At 43.9% G+C, this 22,094-nt stretch overlaps 1 protein-coding gene across 7 annotated transcripts in view; it reads left to right on the plus strand.

Annotated features, from left to right (window-relative positions):
* Positions 1-22,094, plus strand: part of AFF3 (ALF transcription elongation factor 3) — a 229,923-nt gene that overhangs the window by 188,282 nt on the left and 19,547 nt on the right. For all 7 annotated transcript variants that reach the window (XM_081907762.1, XM_081907761.1, XM_081907760.1 and 4 more), the window contains 3 exons: positions 13,778-13,943; positions 15,529-16,554; positions 18,682-18,806. In XM_081907762.1, coding sequence (XP_081763888.1) covers positions 13,778-13,943; positions 15,529-16,554; positions 18,682-18,806 — 1,317 coding nt within the window. The remainder of the gene's footprint in view (positions 1-13,777; positions 13,944-15,528; positions 16,555-18,681; positions 18,807-22,094) is intronic.

Consider the following 22,094-nt stretch of genomic DNA (forward strand, 5'->3'; position numbering starts at 1 on the left):
AGCGAGGCAACTGCCTCAGGCTGCAGATGCTGAGGGACAACAATGGTAGCTCGCTGACTGTTTCTCTGGAGCCCCCATCCATTCCCTTCTATTGGAGGATAGAGCTTTTTGCGTAACACAGCCTGTTCTATACCTACCAAAACTAGCTAGCTACCCAACCATGCACTGGAGGATGCTATGCAAAGTAGGATTCAACTGTCAGTCAGCTTCTGCATGTGGAATGTCCTTCACTTTGGGCAGAAAAATATATTGAGCCACCACTACATTTGCAATTTAAGCTCATGTCTGAAAGCACCCTATGTCACTCAGAGATACAAAACTCAGAGTACAGTGGTACCTCGGGTTGAGAACTTAATTCGTTCTGGAGGTCCGTTCTTAACCTGAAGCTGTTCTTAACCCGAGGTACCACTTTAGCTAATGGGGCCTCCCGCCGCCGCCGCGCCACCGGAGCACGATTTCTGTTCTCATCGTGAACCAAGTTCTTAACCTGAGGTACTATTTCTGGGTTAGTGGAGTCTGTAACCTGAAGTGTCTGTAACCCGAGGTACCACTGTAAATGGTCTCCACTAGGGTCCAAGTAAACATGTCTAACAACTGGCACGTGCGTTCAATAGCATGCAAGTTTCTCCTCTGTCCATGTCCATAGGACCTGAGTTCCTCCTTCCCTTACGCCTTCTGGAGTGCAAAGCATGACGATAAGAAAAGGGGCCACTCAGATTTCCATCTCTCCTTCTAGTCTGGCTCCTAGAAAATTTTCATGGCTGCTATACCTTGCAAACATTTTTGCACCTCTGGTGGCACTGCTCTGATCATTGTATCTTTTACTTATTTACATTTATCCTGCTCAGTTCAAAGCCCCCCCTTTTTTAATTCCACCATAATATTCATGGATACCTTTGAACCACGGCAGATAACATTAGGTTGCATGTTTGCGGTGTTTGTTACCTGTTTATGTACATTACTTGATACAATCTGTTCTAATGATGAGCCACAGTATCCTTCACATTACCTACTTCAGTCATCACCTCATTGATTGCTAGTTCTTTAACAAGGTTGTGCAAATCATTTAATGTAACAGAATCGGAATCAAGTTCATACACAAGATCACCCCTTCCCCTTTTCTCTCAGTTAATCCAGAGTAACTGCAAACACCATCAATACATACACACACACACACACACACAGAGTGGTACCTCGGGTTACAGATGCTTCAGGTTACAGATGCTTCAGGTTCAGGTTACAGACTCCGCTAACACAGAAATAGTACCTCGGGTTAAGAACTTTGCTTCAGGATGAGAACAGAAATCGTACTCTGGCGGTGTAGTGGCAGCTGGAGGACCCATTAGCTAAAGTGGTACCTCAGGTTAAGAACAGTTTCAGGTTAAGAACGGACCTCCAGAACGAATTAAGTTCTTAACCTGAGGTACCACTGTACACACACACACTGCTTTTTTTTCTAAAAAGAAATGTTTAGGGGTAATCTCATTTTCCTACACATATTGAAAGATTTACAAAATGTTTAGGGGTATGCGTCCCCCTGTGCCCCCCTGAAAAAAAGCACTGTGTGTGTGTGTGTGTGTGTGTGTGTGTCTGTTTCTGTGTGTGTAAGTGTAAAACCATTCCCACATAAAAATACATTGAAGGATGGGGATAAGTTCGCACTTGAGAGTACAGAGGGAAGTTAAAATGTGTTGGTGGTTAGCCTAGCTCCATTAAATTATCCTGAGTGTGTGCCCTGAGTCTTTATGCAGTACGCATATAATGATCTTCCCAAAATAGCAATTGTAGCTCTCACATTACATCTGGAGATGCAGATATAATTTATGGGAATGCACCTGTGTCTTTAAAGCGGAAAGTGAGAAGTAGCCTTAGGCATGCTGTCTTCAGCGGCTTCTGAGTAATTAGAAGATAATTATTGGATATGACATCTTTTACTTTGTTATTTTTGTCCAGGTTTTCTTTTAAAAGAAATTGGCACATTTATATTTTAAGTAGCTTCGAACCAATGCCGTCACAACATCAAACCATATTAGAACATGTGAATTGTCAAAGCAATCTTTTCAGAAGTTCATCAGCAAACACCATGGTTTATTAGCATGCTTTCCCTGCAAGTTTCCACCCTCCTCCCCCCCCCCCCCGTATTACTAGCTATGCAAGATGCAAATGAAGTATCACACATGGCTTATTCTGAACATCGCACTGTAATTAAGTTTGCAGATGGCCGAAAAATAAACAGTGTTTATTCATATAAGACCAATATTGGAAGAGACTTCAAGAGATTGCAAATAATTTCAAATGGATTGGAAGTTTATCCAGAGTTTCTCTAGTGCTAATATTACTTAACATATGGGCCCTAGATTTCCCTCACAAGGAACCTCCCTAGAGCCCATGTTGCCAGGATTGATACGGGTAGTTCTGTCAGGTTCTTACATGTTAATCACCCATACACAGCCCCTACCTAGGGCTTCATTTGTCCCCCATATCAAATGTGTCCTGGTTTTTGTGTGCCAGTTCATTAGTTACAAATGGGAAATGTGATGGATGCAGTGTTTGTTTGTTTGTTTGTTTGTGTTTGTTTGTTTGTGTTTGTTTGTTTGTTTGCTTGCTTGCTTGCTTGCTTTTTAAAAGCTGCTGAGTGTCAAGCGTGTCTGAAAATCATATTGCCTGCTTTCAAAGGCTATACCGTAATAACAAGAGGTGTGTGGAGTAATGCAAAACTGGACTAAGAGCTCCTTTATCTTAAACATTTGTGAAGAAGAGAGAACTTCAACAAGTCACATTCCCCCCCCCCCCCAGCCCTGGTATGGCAAACTTCTACACAACTCCTAAAGGTACATGAGCTATATTCTCATTTGCATCTGGCTAGGCTAGTGAGGAAGGGGCAGGTAGTAGCTGGTGGCAGTAGTGACTGGAGAGCAGAGTGGTGCTGCTTCTCCTGCCTTTCCAATGCTAACATCACTGCCGATAACCCAAGACGGGGAGGGGCAAGGCAGCAGGAAGGTCAGTGCAGTGTGGCTGCAGTAGCAGGAGTGTCAGATTAACTCTACTGCTGCACATGCACCATAGCTACGTCTACCTTGCTCTTTCCCCCTTTCAGTTACCAACAGCAAGCTCCACATTGGTAAGCCAAATAATAATAATAATAATAATAATAATAATAATAATAATAATAATTTTATTTATACCCCACCCTCCCCAGCCAAGACCGGGCTCAGGGTGGCTAACAACCAATAATAAAAACAAGTTGATTAAAATACAATTTAAAAGATTAAGATACAACATTAAAACATTAGGATGCAGCCTCTTCACAGAAGGAGAAAGGAAAAAGAAAGAGGGGGAGGGAATCAAACTGATTCTAAGCCAAAGGCCAGGTGGAACAACTCTTACAGGCCCTGCAGAAAAGAAATCAGATCCCGCAAGGCCCTGGTCTCATGAGACAGAGCATTCCACCAGGTCAGAGCCAGTGTTGAGAAGGCCCTGGCTCTGGTTGAGGCTAATCTAACTTCCTTAGGGTCCGGGACCTCTAGGGTGTTGCTATATATGGACCTTAAGGTCCTCCGTGGGGCATACAGGGAGAGGCGGTCCCATAGGTATGAGGGTCCTAGACTATGAAGAGTTGTAAGTAATACCACACCAGCCCATTCTGCCCTGCTGACCACTACTGGCTAGGAATCTATGATTATTTCAAATCTTCCTGAGGTGAGCATGATGCAGTTTTTGCCCCAAGAAACTACTGGTTGCTTCTTTTATATTGCTGTTTACAGACCAGTTGTCATACTGATCCTAGGATGAGAACAACAAATGTGTCAACATAATGTGTCAGCATAAGTGCATTTAAAGCATGCTTTCCCCCCAAAAAGTCCTGAGAACTGTAGTTGACTCCCCACAGAGCTACAGTTGCTAGCATGCTCAGCAAACTACAGTTCCCAGGATTCATTGGGAGGGGAGTCATGTGCTTCTAATGTGCTTTATATGCATAATGTGTACGCAACCTTACAACCCTGAACACAGTTTGACACACACACACACACACACACACACCCCTTGGAAGAAATGTCCAGTTCACCACTGTCTAGCTGTTTCTTTTCCTATTTAAATATCCACTTCCTGTGGAGGCTGGGAAAGAAATTTACTTTTCCAAGCCAATCCTATAAAGAGTTAACTTGCACAGAGCGGGCAGTCTAGCTGCTCAAACTCAGCTGATGCAAGGTCAACGGCAAACACAACCAAGAAAGTCAGAGTTGCTTTATTTTTCTTGTGAGCAGGTCAAATAAAACACTGCTGATGTTCCATTTATCTGGTGTGACAAGCAAACACTTGGCAGCCATTGCAAGCGCACACTGGAATCTGGCACCGGTCTCCTGGCCCAGCTGTCAGCCTGCTGACTAATCACTTCATCCTGAAGTTAATGCAGCTCTAGGTTTTTAACACTCTTTCATCTCACATACCCAGGCGCTCAGTCCTTGGAGAGAGCTATTTACTCTGGTAATGCAGTTATTAATTATAATTTTTCCCCCTCCGTGTTTGGCAGTAGGCTACTTGCATTAATTCTTTTCTTCAGCGTTTCTCTAATGTTTACAATCGTCATTGCAGGTGGGGAGTTATTTTGACACTGCTTCTTCAACTTATCAGCAAGCTGTAATGGAAAGCTCCCAAAAAATATTAGATTGGATTTCCTTGGCTTTGTGTGTGTGTGAGAGAGAGAGAGCTTGTTAAGGTTTTATTTTTAGCATTGTGCTCAGGGATTTAATTATTTAATTATTTATTTATTTTAGCTAGCATAATATTGTAGCAATTAGACTCTTAAGCACCATGCAGCATGCACCTGGTTTTTGTTTGGAAGGCTAATTTGCCTTAGGTTTGCATTATCGGATGGTACTTGCAGTTCTGTCAGCATAAATAGCATCTCTCTCCCAAGGACAGAGTTTAAGATGTAGGTGTAGCCTGCAAACTCTCTTTTTTTGGCAGCGGTCGCTTCAATTGTTGTGCTCGTAAAGGTGGCACTGTAAATATACAGTGGTACCTCGGGTTAAGTACTTAATTCGTTCCGGAGGTCCGTACTTAACCTGAAACTGTTCTTAACCTGAAGCACCACTTTAGCTAATGGGGCCTCCTGTTGCTTCCGCGCCGCCAGAGCACGATTTCTGTTCTCATCCTGAAGCAAAGTTCTTAACCTGAAGCACTATTTCTGGGTTAGCGGAGTCTGTAACCTGAAGCGTATGTAACCTGAAGCGTATGTAACACGAGGTACCACTGTACTATTATTGGGGGAAATGTTATTGCAGAAGGATGGGATGTAGTCCAGTCTTAAATATTTTCTGGTGTAAGACCCTTTCCCCACCCACCACCCACTTCTACTGAGATCGACCGAGTAGGAACAGGAGAATAAACCTTTTCTGTAGGGACATCCCAGTTGTGAAATGCCCACTCTCTGCCTCTGTATACCCAGTGCCTACAATTCTTGTTTTTATTATTCAATTTTTACCCTGCCCTTCCTCCCAAAGGAGCCCAGGGTGGTCATACTACCTACAGAAGTAACACAGCATAATTTAAACATTTACAAAAAATTAAAGCAACCAAAAGTACATCGTTGATTTATATACAGCACTTTCCAAGCTCATGCCTTTCTGGTGCCAACATTCCAGTTTCTTGTATTTTTATCCACCCCATGCTTTTGGCGATGTATGGCTGCTGTTTATGGACACTTCTGTTAGATTCTTTGCTTTCCATGGCTCTGGTTTGAAATGTGGTTTATTTGATTATGTATTTTATATTTTTATTTAAAAAGATTGCAAGGCACCATGGACATTTTATGGAGAGGCAGGGTATAAATTAAATTTCCAGAGCTCTCACTCATCAGGGCTCCCATTTTTAGTATAATTTCCAATTCCAGTAAGGTTGAAAAAATATTCTTGTTTCCTCAAGACTTCAGAAGATGCCCAAGAAAATTGGCAGGAAACAAAAGTAATATTTAATTACCTGGTTCACTCAAGGACATTCATTTTCAGGATAGTACCTTTAAATTCCACAAGAACCAGGGCTCTTTCACCCCTTTAATAGGAATTTTGATACATGGTGCTTCTCACAGTGCTATGTGAGGGAAATGTTTGTATGCTGAAATCCTGTTTTCTTCTTTTGCTCACCCTTGACTATTAAAGTTCAAGTGCATTAGTTCAAAGGGAGCCTGGCAGGCCATAGAATCTTAATGACACTTTTAGTCATCTGACTTGGGAAGTAAAGTAAGAGTTTTAAAACTTTATCATCACCACCACCATAAGATTCAGGTTTATCTGCCACACGGGCACAATCCTTTCTTGTCTTGGCACTAGGGATGGAGGAGAAATTTTTATTTTGTTCATGTTTTAATGAAAAAACTCCCTAATTCACGCAGTTCAGACCAATGTGCAAAATGAAACATGATCACCGTTCAAATTTTGCACTCGTCCAACTTTTGTGAAGCGGTTCTCTGACTGAACATTGTGAGCCAAACCTGTATTATGTTAGGGGAAATTCCATGGAAAAATATTTATATTAGTCAAAACTGCATACAAACATGTGCATATTAGGGAGAAATCCACACTAAAAACGCTGGTGTGTTTTTGTTAGGGATTTATTTATTTATTTAAAACTCCCAAAATTGCTGCATAAATGTGGAGTGCTGGATTTAGGACTGGAACAATGAGAAACTGAGGGAAACCAAAATCATCCCTCCTTTGAACTTATGATCAAACGGGGGCCAGAAAATGGAACTGCAAAGAATTGTGAGGATGCATGAAGAGAAATTAAAACCATGCTGTTGGGTCCTTTGGGGCAGTTATTCTTCCCATCGGATATATTATGCCATAAGTAAACTATAAGGTCAGTGAAGCACTCCTTTCTGATTTGGGTAATGACTTTTTGTTTGTCCAATCTGCAGAGGAATGTCATTTAAGTTCTTAGTTCTGAGTGGGGTGAAAGGGACTTGTCACCTTCTGTGACAGGTATGGGAGATAATGTGGGAGTTATGGTTTGGTGAGCACCCTGAGGCCCCCTTGAAGGGGGAGGATGTAGTATCTAGAACAGGGGTCAGCAAACTTTTTCAGCAGGACCACTGTCCCTCAGACCTTGTGGGGGGCTGGACTATATTTCGAAGAAGAAGTATGAATTCCTGTGCCCCACAAATAACCCAGAGATGCATTTTACAGTGGTGCCCCGCAAGACGAATGCCTCGCAAGACGAAAAACCCGCAAGACGAAAGGGTTTTTCGGTTTTTGCGACGCTTCGCTAGACGATTTTCCCTATGGGTTTGCTTCGCAAGACGAAAGCCCATAGGGAAATCTCCGGGGACCTCTTTTAAATGCTGGCGGTGGGGAGCAAAGCCTTTCCCCCCCTCCGGACTTCAGAAGAGGTCCAGGAAGGCCGGCGTGGGCGAAAGGCTTTGCTCCCCACCGGCAGCATTTTAAAAGCGGTCCGGGATAGGAGGGAAGCGCTTCCCGCTATCCCGGACGGCTTTTGAAGGCAGGCGGGGGGGAGCAAAGACTTTTGCCCCCCGCCTGCCTTCAGAAGAGGTCCAGGACCTCTTCTGAAGGCGGGCGGGGGGCAAAAGTCTTTGTCCCCCCTGCCTGCCTAACCGGGGGCTTTTAAATCGCCCCGGGACTGTCCGGGGGCGATTTAAAAGCGCCCGGACGGCTTTTGAAGGCAGGTGGGGGGAGCAAAGACTTTTGCCCCCCGCCAGCCTTCAGAAGAGGTCCAGGACCTCTTCCGAAGGCGGGCGGGGGGCAAAAGTCTTTGTCCCCCCTGCCTGCCTAACCGGGGGCTTTTAAATCGCCCCGGGACTGTCCGGGGCGATTTAAAAGCCCCCGGACGGCTTTTGAAGGCAGGCGGGGGGAGCAAAGACTTTTGCCCCCCGCCAGCCTTCAGAAGAGGTCCAGGACCTCTTCCGAAGGCGGGCGGGGGGCAAAAGTCTTTGTCCCCCCGCCTGCCTAACCGGGGGCTTTTAAATCGCCCCGGGACCGCTCTCCCGGAAAGGCAGGCAGGGGCCGCCCACCTTCGGAAGAGGTCCAGGACCTCTTCTGAAGGCTGGCGGGGGGCAAAAGTCTTTGCTCCCCCCCGCCTGCCTTCAAAAGCCGTCCGGGAGCTTTTAAATCGCCCCGGACAGTCCCGGGACAATTTAAAAGCCCCCGGTTAGGCAGGCAGGGGGGACAAAGACTTTTGCCCCCCGCCCGCCTTCGGAAGAGGTCCTGGACCTCTTCCGAAGGCGGGCGGGGGACAAAAGTCTTTGTCCCCCCTGCCTGCCTTTCCGGGAAAGCGGGAAGGCAGCGCTGCCTTTTCCGCTCTCCCGGGAAGGCAGGCAGGGGGGAGCAAAGACTTTTGCCCCCCGCCAGCCTTCAGAAGAGGTCGGGGGACAGACTGTCCCCGGACCTGGTCTGAAGGCGGTTTCCATAGGAACGCATTAATTGATTTTTAATGCATTCCTATGGGAAACCGTGCTTCGCAAGACGAAAAACTCGCAAGACGAAAAGACTTGCGGAACGAATTAATTTCGTCTTGCGAGGCACCACTGTATATAAAAGCATACATTCTACTCATGTAAAAACACCAGGCAGGCCCAACAAATAACACAGAGATGCATTTTAAATAAAAGGACACATTCTACTCATGTAAAAACATGCTGATTCCCGGACCATCGGTGGGCCGGATTTAGAAGGCGATCCGCCCCCCGGGCCTTAGTTTGCCTACCCATGATCTAGAACATGCATGCCTTCAGGGCTGTAGGACTCAGGGCACAGTTAAGGAGCACCTTTGGGCCTACCTGTAACATCTGACTGGAGTTGTTGAGCTCCAGAAAGGGATGGAGCATGAATGCCTCTCCAGTCACCTGAAAGGGTGGGGCATCATCATCATCATTTATTATTTATACCCCGCCATCTGGCTGGGTTTCCCCAGCCACTCTGGGAAGCTCCTAACAGAATATTAATAAAAATAATAAAGCGATAAAACATCAAACATTAAAAACTTCCCTAAACAGGGCTGCCTTCAGGTGTCTTCTAAAAGTCAGATAGTTGTTTATTTCCTTGACATCTGATGGGAGGGCGTTCCACAGGGCGGGTTCTACTACTGAGAAGGCCCTCTGCCTGGTTGCCTGTAACCTCACTTCTTGCAGTGAGGGAACCAGCAGAAGACCCTCGGGCAGAACGGTAGGGGGTAGAGGATGGGCTAACTCTTGGTCACTGGCAGCGTTGGCTCACCCACAGTTTTTGTTATTCATTAGATCTCACACCTTGTTCCCCTATACAGATTGAAATGTTTAAATAAATGTGGCCCAGTTCACCCAACCTTCTGCATCTTGCCTTATTTCCCTGTGTGGCAAGGGCACTGGTTTCTGGGGCCTAGGGCACTATGCCCCCCCCCTTTTTATTTTTACTTTGGAAGGGGCCAGTCCCCCTCAATGTTCAGAGCCCCCCCTCCCCAGCAACATCTGGACATCATGCAGCTATGCGCCGGGCCCCTCAATGCTCTGGAGAAACTGGTGCCTCCGCTGTGTGGTCACAAGGTGCAAATGAACTAGGAAAAAAGAAAAAAGAAAAAAGTGTAACACTGTGAGGGAAAATAAAGCTCCTATATCCACTGGGAAATTAGATGAAATGCATGAATAGTCTGTGTTAGTTTTCTTAAATTGGATGTAGGGATGCTAAAAGATGGATGTTATTGGGCAAGAGGAATTTGGCTGTCCAAATGTCAGTGCCGTTTTGTGTAACTTACACTGAGGCAGAATATGACAGCATCGCTTAATAAGCCCTCTGTATCTGATTCCAGCGAGAACTTGCTGCATTCAGTTTTGAGGGGTCCTCCTATCAGAAACATATAAGCCAATTGTATGTTTAGAAAAGGGCAATAAATATTAACCACAGCCAAAAGATATTGACTTTGGAGAAAAGACATGAAGATCTGGACATGTATAGTTAGGCTTGAGCGATAACAAGAAAGGCAGCGATCGAAAGTACATTTTCTCCCAAGCTCTTTGAAATAAATGAGACAGGTAAATGTGTTTAGGATTGGTGTGTTAAGAGCCATAGCACTTTTCAGATTTGAAAGGTTTCAGTGCTAGCCAGGCAAAGATTTAGGATTGTGGGATAACTGTGTATGGAAATAGACTAAAGATAGTAAATTTTATGAAAGCACTGGTGCCAAGCATGAGGGGCACCTCCTGCCAATGATATGTTTTAAACTATTGAGCATTTTCCCCTGGATAAGGTAGGGAGAATGTATTTTTGTCTGAGTAATTCGAAAGCAGTACAGATTGTGTGCTAGACTGTGTAAAAGACTCTTCAACTGCACAGGAAATCAATTGAAAAACTTAAGTGGTCACTTCCTTTCAGACACTCAGGACGATAGCAGTGCATTGAAATATTAAGTCATTGATCATATACACTTTCAAAACATAAAGTTCAAGTAATTTGACTGAGGAAGAATTAATCATGAACTGTAATTAAACGTACAGTATATCCAAGCACTTACAGAGCTATAATGTTGTCATTGGCGGATTATAACTAAATACTTGTGACTAATGAAATCACATTGATTTAATGAATTTGAAAGGGAGGGAATCTAAATTCGCAATCCTAGATGCTTGGAAGGCGAGCGACTTTTTGTGTTTGTGGAAGAACTCTGCTGTGCAGCTTGGGGCAATACCCTCAGTGCCACCCCCACTGTGCCCTGCCCCCACCTGCTTCTCCTTGCTACCACCAGGTGCTTGCTGCCTCCTCCTGCTTTCCCACCACTGCGACCTTGCATCCCTCCACGGCCATGCTTCCCTGCTGCTGCGGCCCACCCACAGCCTCATTGCCATGCTAATACCACAGCCGACCTGCTGTTGCTCCGCGTCTGAATCCTGAGAAGCTGAAGTTGCTTTGGGTTGGTGGTTCCTTGGTCCTGGAATTAGCTGAGTGACCTGTTCTGGAGGGGGTTGCACTTCCTTGAAGGAGCATAGCCTGGGTTTTCTCATTGATTCCATCTTATTGGAGGCATGAGTGGCTACAGTGTGGTAGAATGCTGCAGTTGGCAAGCAAAGCCCAGGCAAATAAGACTTGTAATAGGGCTTTGGTGGTCGTGGGACCTCAATTGTGGGATAGTTTTCCTCCTAAAGTTAGCCGGATGCTGGCAATGGCAAGTTTGTAGTGTGATATGGAAACATTCCTCTTCTGCCAGGCGTTCTGAATCTTTAGTACAGTGGTACCTCAGGTTACAGACGCTTCAGGTTACAGACTCCGCTAACCCAGAAATAGTACCTCAGGTTAAGAACTTTGCTTCAGAATGAGAACAGAAATAGCACCGCTGTGGCACAGCGGAAGCGGGAGGCCCCATTAGCTAAAGTGGTACCTCAGGTTAAAAACAGTTTCAGGTTAAGAACAGACCTCCAGAACGAATTAAGTTCATAACCCGGGGTACCACTGTACTGGCTTATTTATCGAGAGGGACCAAAGGAGGGATGTTGTATACAGAATTGAACCATGAATTTCAGGTGCCTTGTTTTTGTGTCATTTTTATGTTGCGACCTGCCCTGTGATCATTTTGTGATGAAGTTCAGAAACCTTAGCTGGTGCAGTATTCAACAGCCAGATAGCTTTGAGCATCTAACACCAATCTTGGTCCAACTGCCTTAGCTGCCAGTTAGTTCCTGGGCCCAATTCAAAGTGCTGGTTTTGACCTATAAAGCCTTAATTGGCTCAGGACTGCAATTCCTCAGAGACCACCTATCTTCATATGAACCAGCCCAGACCCGGTGATCTTCATCTGAGGCCCTTATTCATGTGCAACCTCCAGAGGATGGCACCATGAGAACTGGCCTTTTCTGCAGTGGCTCCCTGTCTGTGGAATGTTCTCCCCCGGGAAGTTCGCCTGGCCCCCTGTTGCATATCTTTAGGTTCCAGGCAAAAACATTCCTCTTCTCCCAGGTCTTTGACTAATTAAACAATCTATGGCCTTTTAAACACTTTGTGTGCACGGTGTGTGTCTTATTGTTTTGTTTGTTACTATGTCACATATTTTTATCTATTTATGCTGCAAACCACCCTGTGATCCTTGGTTGTAGAGCGGTATATAAATTTAATAAATACATTTCTGTGTTTGCTGGGCAGCTGCATAAGCATTTTCTAATTCATGGTAGAGCATGTATTTTGCAGGTTCAATCCCTGGTATCTCGGGTTAGGGCTGTGAAAGACTCCAGCCTCAAACCCTGGAATACTGCTACCAATAGGTGTCAACAATACTAGATGGACCCTTTGGCTTGACTCGCTTGTTGTGTCACAAATTGCAGTCTTACCTGGCAGATAGCAGGTAGCTGCCACCATTAAGCATAGTAGAAATGGGGCATTGCTGAGGTGGGTAGCTGGTTGTGGACTGGGAAGCCATGAACATGCCCAGCAGCAACAGACTGGGTTAAAGAGCAACTGTTGGCAAGGATGGACAACTCCTCATCAAGGTGGGAAAGAGGTTAAAGTAATCAAGTGTGTTCCAGCAGCAGCAACTGGACTTACCAGACTAGTCTGATGAACACCAGTAGCACAGGGGCAGAAGCAGGATGTTGTCTCATTATCAGTATGAACAGAGCAAGTGATTTGAGGGCAATTGTGCCCAATAGAGCTGGGCAATATATAGATATATCGCCCAAAACCGGTTTGAAGTCCTTATCATGATAGCAGTTTCATAATTTTTGACCTGACAATATATTGCGAATCATGGTGTGTGTGTGTGTGTGTGTGTGTGTGTGTGTGTGTGTGTGTATGTACGTGCAAGATGCAAAAATGACAGTGTAGGAAAAACCATGAAGCCAGCCAATGCCTCTACATAGCTCTATCTTTATTTCAGACATTGTGATATATCAGTACATCACGATGTTTAGCTAGTGGTATATTGTGAAGTTAAAAACCAGATATCACCCAGCCCTGTTCACCTCTACATAAAAAGGTAAAGGGACCCATTAGGTCCAGTCGTGACCGACTCTGGGGTTGCGGCGCTCATCTCGCTTTATTGGCCGAGGGAGCCGGCATACAGCTTCCGGGTCATGTGGCCAGCATGACTAAGCCGCTTCTGGCGAACCAGAGCAGCACATGGAAACACTGTTTACCTTCCCGCCAGAGCAGTACCTATTTATCTACTTGCACTTTGACGTGCTTTCAAACTGCTAGGTTGGCAGGAGCAGGGAACGAGCAACGGGAGCTCACCCTGTTGTGGGGATTCGAACCACCGATCTTCTGATCGGCAAGTCGTAGGCTCTGTGGTTTAACCCACAGCACCACCAACGTCCCTCACCTCTACATAGTTCTGTCCTTATTTGAGATGTCATGATACATCAGTATATTGCAATGTTTAGCTGGTGATATATCACAATGTTGAAAACCAGATATCGCCCTGCCCTTGTGCCCAACATTGGAGTATTCAGAGCCTAGTTATTTGTGGAACTTGTCGGTATTGCTAATGAACACACACATTCTTTCCCTCCTTTTCCTCTTTTTGCAAGCTCTACGTTTTCCTCTGTCCTGCTGATGTGATGTGGAAAGTTGCATGGTAGATGCTGCACCTTAATTCAAATGCGACCACCATTGCTAAACTTCCGTCTGGACAAATTCTTTCAACAGGCCTCTGTTTGCCAACATCTGCATTAGTGTGAATCCTGCAAAAACAGAAGTTCTTTTTATAGGGTATAATAGACATGTGCCTTGATTTACGTTCTCTCTCTCTCGCTCCCTCTCTCTCTCTCTCTCCCCATTCCCTCCCACCCATTATTTGGGTCTGGCAGCACCACTGTGCAGCAGTCCAGCTGCAGGATTTCGGGGATCACCAGCAAGTGCTCCAGCAGCAGCAGTTCCAGTGAATCTGAGAGCAGTTCAGAATCCGACTCAGAGAGTGAAAGCAGTTCTACCGAGAGCGACAGCAAGAAGCCCTCTCATTACTCCAGCCCAGAGGTAAGGAGTTCTGCATCTTTCACTCCCGTTGAAACATAATGAGCAAGAAGTTAAGTTTCTGAATCAGTGGAACCTTTGTCCCAAGTAATGCGTTTAGTTAGGATCAAGGAGGTTTTATGCAGTGCTTTTTTTATATAAAAAAAGGTGCCAGATCTCACCATGAAGTTGTTACCGTAAGTGCCACACCTTTAACACACTTTTTACATGGGGGGGGGGAGGTGCCAGTAATGTAGAAAAAAGCACTGGTTTTATGTGGCATCTTGGTGGGTGACTTCCCCATGCCTTAAGTGTGGCATTTTGTGCAATTGAGGAATTGTGGAAAAAAAACACTATTAAAAAATCCTTTTCAGCCCTGTTGGAAACACAAGGCAGCCTTGAGCCACTAAGCCTATGAGACTAAAATAAAAGAATGCATATGCTTTTATGCAAATTTCAGGGCATGGCTGAGCACTGTGCATGTTTAGCAGTATGTCCTATATGAAGTATGAATGCAATATATCCTATATTTCAAGCACCCACCCACCCAAGCTTACTACATTGGCAAACATCACTCCTGTAGCGTTTCACTCCTGTGACAAAAAGACCACTCCCCCATGTTCCTGGTCCACTACACCACTGTTCCTAGTATACTTACAGCTTTTAAGCCTCAGTTTTAGTCATTCATCTAAAACATTTATATACTGCCTTGTATGAATAACCTTAGGGCCATTTAGGAAAAAGAAAAGAAAAGCAAGTAGCAATACCAGCAAAGCAAACAGCAGATAATAGCTGGGATAAAATAATATATGGTGCACTCCAGACGCCACTGAACTACAGCTCCCAATATCCCTGTTTTAGTTTTTGTCCAGAAAACCTGGACAACGCACCTTGCTCTGAAAACTTTCCTGGGAAGCAAGTCCAATTGAACCTAGTGGGGGCCATTTCTGAATAGGCATTGTGGGATTGTGCTGTTAAAAGAGATTAAAAAATAGTTATTAAATATTCACAGTAAACGCAGGAATACTTCCTTCGGATGGGGCTTTGTGTTCATGTTTCTGAATAAGATTGAAGAGTAACATCTGTTCAACCTTGCAACTCCGCCTGAATTCAGTGGCTCATGCTTGTTTCTAAGGTCATTTGTTTCTGTTGGTAGTGGAGGAACACCATTAATCAATGCCTACGCTATACTAATAAAAGTCATTAACTGTACATGTTGTCTTTCATATGGTTTCCTCCCTTTTCTATTCTGAGAGGAGCCCAAGTCAGTTCTAGACAAACTTATGAAGGGTAGCTCTCTTTATGGAATCTCCATGTACAAAGGGGGTACACTTGTGAATATTAGATGCTGGTATTCAAGCCAGGAGACCATCCCCATCATGTTTTGCTTGTGAGTGATTGAGAAATCTGGCTGCCACTGTGGGAAATGAAGTGATGGATAGTCTATTATGATAATAGAATAGCCGTACTTTTTAGTTAAATAATATTTTTATTTACTGGCCATGAGAAGAATAACCAGTTCCTTAAGAGTATAAAAGCACTGTAAAGTTTCTACTGTATAAGCTAGAGTGTTATGAAATGTTTGGCGTTTCAAACTTTTTTTTCCTAGCCTGAACAGCCATCGTCAAACAAGTGGCAGCTGGATAAATGGTTAAATAAGGTTACTTCACACAAAGCACCTATTCTGAACCAAAACGGACTGGAGCTCTTTCAGTGTTACAGCAAAGGGAAAGATGAAGGGCAAGACTGTGAACATTTGCCTCCCATTTGCCAAACCGGTCTCAGAGATAAAGAGGTTAAGAATCCCAGCAAGGAGGACCTGAGGCCTAGGACAGCTAACAAAGCCCCAGGGCATAAAGGAGGGAAGCAGAAATCGCCTCCTTCGGCTGCTGCCATTTCTGGAGATAGTGGTCCTCTGAGGAGGACAGCCTGCAAAAAACAGCCAAGAAGGACAGAGAGGACCTCTGGTGGTGATATCTTAAATGGCCATGCAGCTGATGATCTTGACTTGAACCAAGTACATTTGGAAAATAATAGCACATGTGAACAACCTAAAACCAGGCCTTGCAACAACAAAGCTGAGCACAGGAAGGAAACACGTGCTGCCTGCGAAAAGAGGCGTACAAGGGGGTCAGGTAAAACAGCACCCAAATCCAAGGAATTTATTGAAACAGATTCTTCGTCTTCAACGTCCTCAGATACAGATTCTGAGTCGGAACAAGAGGATTACCCTTTACACAAGCCTCAGACTGTGACCTCAGCATCAGTTGGAAATGACCAGAAGCTGAAGGACCCTGGGAGTAATAATACCAACAAAGCAAACAGCAGTTGCAGTGCCTTTGGTTCAGTTAACACCAGGACTAGTAACGATATAGCAAAGGAACTGGAAGAGCAGTTTTACACCCTGGTTCCATTTGGTCGGAACGAGCTCCTATCTCCCCTGAAAGACACAGACGAAGTGAAAGCACTTTGGGTCAAAATTGATTTGACTCTTTTGAGCAGAATTCCACGGCACTTACCTGAGGAGCCACTGCAAATTAATGCTGGAGTTAAAGAAGCAATCAGTATGCAGCACAACATTGTTACTGATCTGCCGGCAGAAAAGGTCATCCCCAAATCTAGAAGGAAACGCAAGGTAGGCTCATTTGATTTGTTTTTAATTTTTAAAGGGCTAAAGGGAAGTGCTTGGTTGCATCTAAAGTGTATGCCTGTACAGTGGTACCTCAGGTTAAGCACTTAATTCGTTCCAGAGGTCCGTACTTAACCTGAAACTGTTCTTAACCTGAAGCACCACTTTAGCTAATGGGGCCTCCTGCTGCCGCCGCACCACCAGAACACGATTTCTGTTCTCATCCTGAAGCAAAGTTCTTAACCTGAAGCACTATTTCTGGGTTAGTGGAGTCTGTAACCTGAAGCGTATGTAACCTGAAGCGTATGTAACCTGAGGTACCACTGTATAAGTTTCCTGGGTTGTATCCAGTGCTATGTGAGCAGAGTTCTACCTGCACAACAGGACATCCATTTCCTCCTCTCCTCTCACCCCGTCATTCTCACAGTCTGCTCCAGAGGGTCCCCCAACCCTCTGGAGCTGATTTTGATGGTGTGAGGGGGATAGAAGAGACAAGAGAGGACATTCCATTGCATTCATGGAAGTCTGTTGTGCCAACACAGCTGTAGCATTGGGTCTACAGCCCTTATCCTTCAGTCACTATGGTGGCTCACAGCATATCCAGGGTTGGTAGAGGTGAAATTTAGTCAGTTCACATTTTGCAAACCTACCATATTTCAAAACCAAAATGTGAATTGAAGCACAGCTCTCCTTTGAAATTTGTCCTCCAAATTCTGGAATGCAGTTCTTAAGCAAAAAAAAAAAAGTTATTTTTTAAAAAGTACATATCATGAGTAACTGTGCACAGAAAAGAACATATTAGTGAAAACATTGTACAAAAATTGCTTGCAAAAAAGTACACATTAGAAGGAAAATGCCTCAAAATGTGTACAAACTTTGTGGGACCTTAAAAAAAAAAAAGCAGCAAACTGAAGCAGGCATGAGGTAAACTGAAGTTAAGGTTTGAAAAATGATAAAGTAAGAGAAACCAAAATTGACAGATTCATCCATTCCTGTCTCTCTCTGCAAATGCAAATAAGATTCCATGTATTTTAGGAGAAACCCCTAAATGACCCCCAAAAACTTTGAAAGTTATAAAGAGATTATATATATATATATTTTAAAAAAAGTAATGCAGATGAGGCCTACATTTCTGTTTAAAGGTAAAGGTAAAGGGACCCCTGACCATTAGATCCAGTCGTGGCCAACTCTGGGGTCGCGGCGCTCATCTCGCTTTATTGGCCGAGGGAGCCGGCGTACAGTTTCTGGGTCATGTGGCCAGCATGACTAAGCCGCTTCTGGCAAACCAGAGTAGCGCATGGACATGCCGTTTACCTTCCCGCTGGAGCGGTACCTATTTATCTACTTGCAGTTTGACGTGCTTTCGAACTGCTAGGTTGGCAGGAGCAGGGACCGAGCAACGGGAGCTCACCCCGTCGTGGGGATTTGAACTGCCGACCTTCTGATCGGCAAGCCCTAGGCTCTGTGGTTTAACCCAGGGCGCCACCCGAGTCCCTTACACATTTTTGTTTAGCATACAGTTAATTTCTAACTTGACCCTAAAGTTAGAGTACCCATCTGATCAGGATCACCCAGCTTATTGGGGTAGCGCCATGTACCCACCTTCTCTAGGACGGTGTTGCTCCCACTTGCTAGGATGGGGAGGGGAGGCTGGCAGCAATGTTGGGCTTTGTTAGGTCCCCCTGCCAACAGAACCGCAACATTTATCACATACATACCTGATTTCCCCCAAAAGTCCTATATGCACTGGTGATTTGTTATGTGTTGGGGAGCAGTGATGCCACACTCATTGGGGCAGGGATGAGGCAGAGTGAAATGGCACTAAGGACAGAGAAGCTCCAGGTTGGCAGGAGTCGATGTCAAGGAGCACTATAGAAAGTAAACAATGTGCCCTTTAACTAATATAAATATACAAATGTTGACGCAGAAGGAGTTGTTATGTTCCTAATTGTGAATAACTGACATGGCTTAATACTTAATATATGTACACACACACACACACACACGAACATGCATGCATCCTACCAAAATATAAAATTTGTAAGCACTACAGTGTTCAATAAATAGTAATATTCAACATCTATACCATTAACTGCACAATTCAATATATGATGGACCCTTTTCTTCCCTTAGTATGAAAATGAGGAAGAAAACAGGGAGAGCAAGAAGATTCACACTGAGCAAGAGTGCTCTTCACATTTACTTGCTTCAGCCCAAGTTGCTTCTGCACCAAATAATTGCAATATGATTAAAAACAGGTATGTGTTTCTTGTGTTAGATGAGATTCGGTCTTTTAAAATTCAGTGTAAATGATACTTGGTATCTAAAGGGAAATGATTTTGCATATTGGTGCAATTTACTGTCAAAATGTGTTAACTTCTACTTACAATTACTGGATTTCATTCAAAATATTTATTTGTTGTTATGGCATATGAAAAAATCTTAGCATTGTAAATATTTGCAGCAAAAAAGGGGGCATGTTGAACTGATTATTTAAAACTGCCACTTGGCTTGAACCTTCAGGCTAGGACAGGATGCAATCATTTAAAACAATTTTTAGAGGTGTGGCATGCTGATACCTTCATCTCGATTCTCAGTGGCAGCGGTATAGTGATGCCAGCCTAGCCCGCGTAACCAAGCAGAGCAGGGCCACACTGAAACGCCTGCCCACCTGTTCAGGGGGAGCTCAACCAGCTGGCTCTTGGCAGGCGGAGAGGAGCACCAGGTTGGGCTCCACTGAGGTCGCCTGTATGGGGGTGCCTGGTTTGCACCCCCTCAAAAATTGTGTATCCAGGGCCACAACCCCTCTGGCACTTCCACACATGTACTACGCCTCTGACAGTGGCACTCATCACCTGAGACTGCTATTCGAATGTAGCTGGATTCCTGTAGATGTCAATTTAAATGATCTATTGTGAAACTTTTTTAGCATGGTTGAAGTTGCAGTTCACACTGGTGCTACAAGAGAACCAGAATTATTCAGTGGCAAATTTATGTGGGAAGTGGCTATCGCTCAACAGTAGAGCATGTTATGTGCATGCAGATAGTCCCAACTTCTCCAGCTAAAAATAGCAGGTGCTGGGAAACATTTCTGCCCGACACCTAGGACAGTCACTTTGAGATAGATAGTACTGGGCTGAGTGATCCAGTGGCCTCACTCTGTTTAAGGCAGATTCATATGTTGATATACTTCTATTAGGGATTGGGCTTCGTGGGGTTTATTTATGGGAATTCATTGCAGGGCTTGTTGGTTCCTCTGTGGCCTGTTCCTCCCTAAGGCAGACAAGCATTTGCACAGGCTGCTTGTCTTGATGTCATCAGCATATGCCAGTGTCTAGGTGCCTCTGTCCATATTGTGTGTAAATTAAGAGAAGGTGACAAAATGACGCTGGCATGGCGCTAGAGAGTTGTGTTTGCTGTCACAAGTGGTGTTATGGCCATTAGGGAACAGTTAACTCAGCTGCGATACTGCATGACTTGTACAATTAGGACTGCGCTTATCTCAAATGATGTGCAAGGAAGATTTGCATTTCTCAATGAAAAATATTTCTTCTGTGACGGGGAAAAGGATTTTTCCCATGACAGAGGTAGTTTCTTGAGGGATTTTGGTGGAAAACACTACTTAATAGACATTTTGCTTGTACAGATGATGTAATTTGAAGTTCACTATCTTGAAAATTAAAGCCTTTAAAAAAAATGTAAAAATCCAGAATGTTACAGAAATGAAAAAAACATATTATAAACTCAGAGTTAGCAGACTGTTCAGTCCACAGTCTTACCCTGCCATGTTGTCTTCCAGCTAGACTATTATGTTTTATGGGTATTTCTTACCTCTTTATAGATGCAATAGAGCACAATATGTGCTTAATCTAGTCAGGAAAAAATATGGGGCAAAATATACTTTGTTTTATAGCACTGTTTTAGTGTTCTAAGTTAATTTAGCAGGTCCTCTCTCTGTTCATTAATTTATCTTATTAGTCTTTAAAATCTGGAAGCACTATGCTTCATAATTTAGAAGCCTTTTTTATAGGTTATCACCCAGCATTCAGCCTACTCCAACGTGGACATGTGTAAAAGGTAAAACCGTGTTTCCGAAACAGTGCTCTGCTGCTAGTTTAAAATGCAAACATTTTAATATGCGTTTTCCTTCCTCTTGTAAATGTGCACTTTTTGTGAGGAGTGCAAAGAGTTTCACAGCATGGCTGCCTTACCTGCAGCAGTGCTATCATCCTATTGTGTTACTGAAGGATGAGCCTTGGGATCCCTTCCAAGTCTACAGTTCTATGATTCTATGAAATGTTCCTCACTCTCAACTTTTTAAAAATCAGTACTTAATTTATGCCCTTTTATGTTACACCTTCTTCACTGAGCTCAGGGTGGTCATCTAGTCCCTCCTGACCCTCATTTTATCCTCACGATTACCCTGTGGGATAGGTTAGGCTGAAAGAGAGCAACTGGCCTAAGGCCATACAGATTGCATCATGACTTAGCAGGGATTCTATCCCAGTCCTAGTCTAACACTCTAATTCAGGTGTAGCTCACATGATGCCCTCCACTATTGTCCGTGCAGGCTGGGACTGATAGGAGCTGTAGTTCAACAAGGTTTGTAGGACACGGCATCACTACTCCTGCCTTAACCATTATACAGCAGTAGCTCTTACAGCGCAATGAATCTTCACTTCAAAGTAGGTCTCACCGAGTTCAGTGGGGGTTACTCCTAGGTAAATGGGTAGAGGATTTCAGTCTTAACCATTTTCTTATAAATAAAATGATAGAATGCCCTCAACTTTTAAAAATACACATTTAAATAAGCATTTATGTGTGAAATGTTGTGCCGATTTTTTATTTTTAATGGCACAGACAGGAAATAAACTAATTTCTCTATTCCTAACCCAATATTAATGTCGAACACTTGTGTTCTGGTCTTTTGGTTCTGCCGCTAAATAATGTTACTCTGGGTCAGAATGTCTAGGCCACAATGTGGCTGTGAAACAGAAACAAATGATAAAAATTATTGTCTGTTGAACTTTGCTCTAGGAGCAATAAGTAACAGCATACTGCAGAATGCCAGAATGGTTTGATTTTGTGGAGAAAGCTGCACTTAGAGCATTGTAGTGCATATTTATCAATTTCCTTCTTTGTGCTCTTTTGGCTTTTTGCTCTTTACCAGCTCCATGAGCCTATATTTCGCTCTCCTCAAACCCTGAATCAAATTAAGTTAACAGCACTATCAGAACCTGGTCAGCAAGTTCAGAGAAATTTCAGCCACTTAGAAGCACATTTCTCCGTTTCAGCCAACATGAGGTTTATCAGCCTGACTTATGAAGTGTCACCTGTGATTGCAAAATTGTACTCCATAACCTAAACCTACTCTTAAAAGCTTCATCTTATTTTCCAACCATTTTTTAAAACAATATCTAGCAACTCTTCATTTCTGTTATAAGTACTTGGATAGATACTAACCACCGAATTGTAGTTTGCTTCTAGAATAAAAGAGAACAACAATCTAGAGCTTTGCTGCTCATGCTGCAAAAGTTGTTTCCAGA

The sequence above is a fragment of the Podarcis melisellensis genome (assembly GCF_964234715.1).
Source record: "Podarcis melisellensis genome assembly, chromosome: 4".
NCBI lineage: Eukaryota > Metazoa > Chordata > Lepidosauria > Squamata > Lacertidae > Podarcis > Podarcis melisellensis.